This window comes from Lathyrus oleraceus, chromosome 3 (assembly GCF_024323335.1).
Source record: "Lathyrus oleraceus cultivar Zhongwan6 chromosome 3, CAAS_Psat_ZW6_1.0, whole genome shotgun sequence".
Taxonomy (NCBI): domain Eukaryota; kingdom Viridiplantae; phylum Streptophyta; class Magnoliopsida; order Fabales; family Fabaceae; genus Lathyrus; species Lathyrus oleraceus.
The window spans coordinates 56,629,996-56,636,070 of record NC_066581.1 but is presented as its reverse complement, the minus strand read 5'-3'; the positions used below and the strand labels follow the sequence as shown (position 1 = coordinate 56,636,070).

At 35.5% G+C, this 6,075-nt stretch overlaps 1 protein-coding gene across 1 annotated transcript; it reads left to right on the top strand.

Moving 5' to 3' along the window:
* The first annotated feature begins 2,731 nt into the window (after positions 1–2,731).
* Positions 2,732–4,045, top strand: LOC127129636 (uncharacterized). The gene has a single exon (XM_051058787.1). It carries the CDS (start codon positions 2,732–2,734, stop codon positions 4,043–4,045), a length of 1,314 nt encoding a protein of 437 aa, XP_050914744.1.
* Positions 4,046–6,075: the final 2,030 nt, after the last annotated feature.

Here is a 6,075-nt window from a genome sequence, read left to right as displayed (position 1 = left end):
GTTAAGTGACTCCAAAATGATGTTATGCCCCAAGTGTAATGATCAGTCACCATTTATGTTATAGTTTATTATCATTGTAACATGTGAAACTAGGTAAGTTATTTGCTTTTTTCATATAATTTAAGTGGTTTTTACACCTTCTTTTACCGTTAAAGTCATTTAATCTTTTCACTATTTTTCATCAATTTGTTTCTAATTTCCGCATTTTATGCTTAGGTTGTGTGTTTTTACTGGTTTCAGGATCAAATAAACATTCAAGAAGGATTTCGTATAAAAATTGTGAAGAATCCTGAAGAATCGGAAAGTATGGCCTAAGGAACAGTGGGCTACTACGGCCACCCATAGTGCATGCTACGGGTTGTAGCAGAGGAGTAGTTGCAACCCCTGTTTTAAAGAAAAAGGACAGAAATAGTGGTCTGCTACGACCACCCCTAGCACTTGCTACTGGCCGTAGCAGACATAACCCCCATAACCAGTGGCCTGCTACGACCACCCGTAGCACCTGCTACTAGCCGTAGCAGACAAAACCCTCAAACTTCGATTGACAATCCAGGTCCAGTGGCCTGCTATAGCCGTAGCAGGCAGGCGTGTGATTTTTGGAAACTTTCCTTTTTTAGGCTAAATTTGGAAATTATTGTGGATTGGGCTATTTTTAGACTTGATCTTATTGTCTTGAAAAATATGATTGACTAGGGGAATATAGAAAAGGGGTATTTCTCTATTTAAGAGAGATTACTATCATAGTTGAAGGCACTTCTTCTTGGACGACAAAAATACATAGAGAAATATTGAAGAACACAAAAGCTTTGGTGAGAGGCGAATTTTCATGAACAAAAGTGATTGAAGATTCAATTTCATCTTAGTACTTGTAATGTCTAAACTTTGTATTTTGTTTTCATTGAATGTCATGAGTAGCTAAATCCTCCAATGCTAGGGGGTGTCCCTGATTTCAATATGGAATAACTGTGATTTTATATTTGCAATAATGTTATTTTTCATAATTAATCTATTCTCTTGATGTTCTTAATGTTTTCTCTTTCAGAATAATTGAGATTGATATATGATTATCAATTAGGTTAGACCGCCATTGGTAATGCTTTCATGAGAATATTCTATAGTAGATATCACTTAGGGATAAGGATATCCTATAAATACCAGATTGTTCTTGATATTATAATGCTTAATTTCATCGGTAAATTTCTATGAACATAGAGATTAGGGATGAATAATTAAAGGTTTTCTCACTAAGACATTAGGAGAAAACAACCTTAAGAACTGGTATTAATTATTGATATTTATTGTTGCAATATTGATTCATAGTTGTTATAGGAATAAATCACACACCTTTCCTAGCATATTATTCATATCTGTCAAAACCGTTCCCTGCACCATTTACTCTTTTCACAATTATTTTTATAATTTAGCAAAATAATTTCAAACATTAGTTTTTGTTTAATTGAACAACAATTATAACTCAATATTTACAAGCAGTCCTTGAGATCGACATTCGAGGAACTTTCCTCATTATTACTACAAAAGAAAAATAGTACACTTGCTCTTTTTCCGATCAAGTTTTTGGCACCGTTGTCGGGGACTGCCAAAATATAGAGTTTCAATTTAGTTCAGTTGAAATTTTGTTATTTTTATTTCGATCATTATCAATTAATATATTTCTGATATTTTTATGAGAGGTAAGGCCTCAGCTAATTTTATTTTTGATGCAAAAATCGAAACAACTTAGCATGCTAGACTCAGACAAGCTAAATTAGCAAGAAGGGAGTTAGACGAAGAGCATCCCTCCATTCACTCAGATTCAAAGTCAGAGAGATAGTTCGAAATAATGGGTGATAATCCACCGCAACCTGAGAGACTATTAGGTGACAATGGGATGGAAAATGCACCGGGAGGAAAACTAACAATTGTGAACCAACCTGTAAATGTGCCTAACTTTCAGCTGCATCCTAGCACCATTAGTCAACTTGAGAGGAATTTTTTTTTGGGGAAAATCAACAAAGATGCAAATAAACATCTACAAAGGTTTCTGACTATGAGCACCACTCTAAATATAGATGGGCACACTGAAGAAGCAAAAAAGTTGAGAATGTTTCTTTTTACCTTATCTGAAGATGTAAAAGAATGGTTTTACTCATTAACTGTTGGGAGTATCACCACTTGGGAACAAATGGAAACAACTTTTCTACATGAGTATTTTCCAGCTTTAGTTTTCCTCAGGAAAAGATACGACATTATGAACTACAAACAAAAAGAGGGTGATAAGTGTTCAAGAAAATCTGAAGGGGTTATTAATCTGAAGCCTGAAACAAATAAGATAAGGATATAAGACACAGTTGCTGCAGAAGTTGAAAAGAAACTCAATGCAATGAATATTGGTACACAACAGGTTGCTCAAATTCAGCCGGCCTAGAATGTCAGTTGTGAAATTTATGGTGGACCTCATTTGATTGTATACGGTGTTGCAACCGCACAACAAATTGAAGAGATAAAATTTCTGAAGTAGAACAACCCATATTCTAACACTTATAATCCAGACTGGAAGAATCATCCAAATTTCTTCTGGAAGGATCAGCAAGGGAATGTTCAAAAGCAGGGTTCCATTCAATATCAGAACCAACCACAACAATACCAACAGCAGCAGCAGTATCCACCACAACAACTGCAATATCAACAACAAGCACCCAAAAAGGCCGATTGGGAACTTGCCATTGAAAAGATGGCAACTCAAAATTCCCAGTGTCAAGAAGAAACAAGAAATAATCAGAGGAACATTATTTCTTCTATCAAAAATCTTGAAGTTCATATGGGTCAGATAACACAACAAATAATAGGTTCTCGAGCACAAGTTTCCCTAGCAAGTGCAACAGTACAAAATCCGAGAAATCATGAGAATGTTAATGTTGTCACGACAAAAAGTCAGAAAGTTGCTAAAGATGAAGAAGAGAAGGCAACAAAGGATGCCCATGTCATAGAGGTAGTTCTGGAAGTGAGGGAAAATAAGAAAGAAGAAGAAGCTATACCACCAGTAAAGCTAGTTGAAGAGAAAAATAAAAAAGAGGCTAAACCAGTGATTAAGTTACCTTACCCTCAGAGAGTGACAAAGAAGGATCCAAAATACTTTGAGAAATTCATCACAATGTTCAAAAAGTTAGAGACCAATATGCCTTTCTTTGAAGCACTCGAGAAAATGCCCATGTACCAAAAATTTATGAAAGAGGTAATCGCTAAGAAGAGACCAATAGAAGATGGGTCAGTAACCTTTAATGAAAAATGTAGTGCAATATCACCAGGTAGGAGAATCCCAATAAAGCACAAGGATCCTGGATTTGTCACAGTCCCATGCTCTATAAAAGACAAAACTTTCAAGAAGGTACTAATTGATTCTGGAGCCAGTGTGAGTCTAATGCCATTGTCAATCTACCAAAGGCTTGGTATTGGAACTGTCAGTGAAACAAGGACAAATCTGAAATTTGCAGATCACTCCATAAAGAATGCATATGGGATAGTGGAAGACGTATTGGTGACAATAGAGGAATTTAGTTTTCCTATTGATTTTATGATCATAGACATACCCGAGGATGAAGAGACACATATCATTCTTGGTCGACCATTCATGCAGACAAGTCGATGCAATTTCGACATAGAGCACGGTACACTAACTTTAAAAGTTTATGATGATGAAATAACCTTGAATGTTCTTGAAAATATGAAGCTAGAGGTAGAAAAAGAATATCACTATCAAGTAGGCATGATCAGGACAAATGTGAAAGGCCAAAGTAACATGCCAACATCAGAAAAAGTCTCAAGAAGGCCATCTCAACTAGTATCACCTCCATTAGCAACCCCGAGTGGAAAAACTTCTATTTCCATTCTAAAAGCCATGAGAAATAAGGGAAAGCGACATCGAGGTAAGGATATGGAAGTTGGAAAGGACTTATGGCACAAAGGAGTCCAAATCTCTGAAAAAGAAAGTTTCTTAGTTTTGAAAAAGAAGTGCAACAAGGTGTGGAAGCTGAAGTACCCCCCATAACAGGGGGAATGAAGCGTCAAGCTAATGACAATAAATGAGCGTTGCTTGGGTGGCAACCCAAGGAAAGAATTCGTAATTTTTATTCTTAGTTTCAATTTTATATTAATTTCTTAGTTTTGTTTGCTTTAAGTGGTTTATTTTCTGGTTGTCTACTTTCATCTAGTAATATGATAATTGTAGCTTTAGTGGTTGTGTGAAAATTACCCAAACTGAAGGCATGTGTGTCCTCTATGCATGTCAACTCACAATTTTTTTTATACTTCTAAATGATATGATTGGTTTAATTGAGTTGGGCTGAAAGTTGAGTAGGTTTACCACAACTAATTGAGAACCCACATCGACCAAGAGGTATTATGGAGGTTGTCAGTTCTACCCAACATGGTGAGGGAAGAAAAAGCCAAACACAATATACATCATAAGAGAGCATTCAAGTATCTCTTTATCATTCAGAACTTGTGTACGATCTTTTCTGATTTCGGTTGCATGATTACACACATTAAGGCACGTTTTTTTCTACCCCTGAGCCTTTCTAGCCATCCCTTTTACATTATCCATTGTTAACCCCATTTGAGTTGTTGCCCATTTATTTGTTTTAAAAACCACATAATATTAACCCATGGCCCAAACATTCCTCCACCATGTTTAGAGTATTTATGTGAGTTATCAGATCCATGTTCATTCTAAGTTTGGGGTTGTTGTTGGGATAACAACCTTTAAGTTTGGGGTAGCTGTGCAGTGTTAGTACAAATGAGGGCACATGATGATTGAAAAAAATATAAGAGAATAAAAAGAAAAGATGAAAATTTGAAAAATCAAATTGAAATGAATAATAGAAAAATAATCATCATGGCACTTGAAAGAAGGAGAAGTCAGCAGATATTGAAAATAAAGACAAATCCAAAAGTTGAATCCTCAATAATAGTTAATCCATCAGAATAAGCATAGTGAAGATAACGATCATATTGACTCTGAACCTTAGCCTACTTTTCCAAAATTATCCCACCTTAACCCTAGCCCCATTACAACCATAAAGACCTAAAAAAAAGTGTTTGTGTCATACACCTTGACATCAAATGAGAATTTATTCAAGTCTATGGTATGGTATTGCGTATTATGAATTTTGAGTGTAAAATACATTAACACCCGAGAGATTTGGTAAGAGTGTGAATTGAGCTGACAGGTGAAACAATACTTTCAAGTGAAGGTGTGGTCAATCAATCGATCTCGGTACTCCAAAAAAACCAAAGGTATCAACAAATGAGGGTCATGGAATATCTTAGAGGTATGATGGTACGTGAAAAGTTTTTATTTGGGAGTGACATGAGTCTTTGTACTTAAAGTTGCTTGAGGACAAGAAGCAAGCTAAGTTTCGAGTTGTGATTACTCACCATTTGTGCTATAGTTATTATCATTGTAACAAGTGAAAGTAAGCGAGTTATTTGCATTTTTCATATATCGTAAGTGGTTTTTACAGTTTCTTTTACCGTTAATGTCATTTAATCTTTTCACTGTTTTTCATCAATTTGTTTCCATTTTCCGCATTTTATGCTTGGGTTGTGCGTTTTTACTGTTTTTGTTGATTCCTTAGGATTGGCAGTAATTTTAGAAAACAAATAATGTAATCATCTCTGTTGTTTTAATATGTTGGGTTGAAGAAATTCAACATCTGGACCAACATGTCATGTACGATGTCACGACATCAGGTCTGTGACATCGCACATGTGTAGGAAACTGAATTAATTAATTCAGTATATTTCATGGGATCAGCAAGGATATCTGGTGAATATCCTAACTCCCTTGTGGAGGTCTTGAAGACTAAATCAGAATATATATAGGCTCTAAATATGGAGATATATATGGAGAGAGTTTAGGAACTTGAAGACCTTGTTTGTAGCAGAATTTTTCTGCTGAAGTTGCAACAGCAAAGAACAAGTCTGCTGCAATTTTCTGAAGGCCCAAATCCAGTTGGGTGATTAGGTTATAAATAGCTGATTGTAATCTAGTCTTTGTAAGCCTCTTAGAATGAATTT

Excerpts from the sequence above, each read along its gene's own strand:
- LOC127129636 (XM_051058787.1), top strand. The coding sequence starts at position 2,732 with ATGGCAACTCAAAATTCCCAGTGTCAAGAAGAAACAAGAAATAATCAG.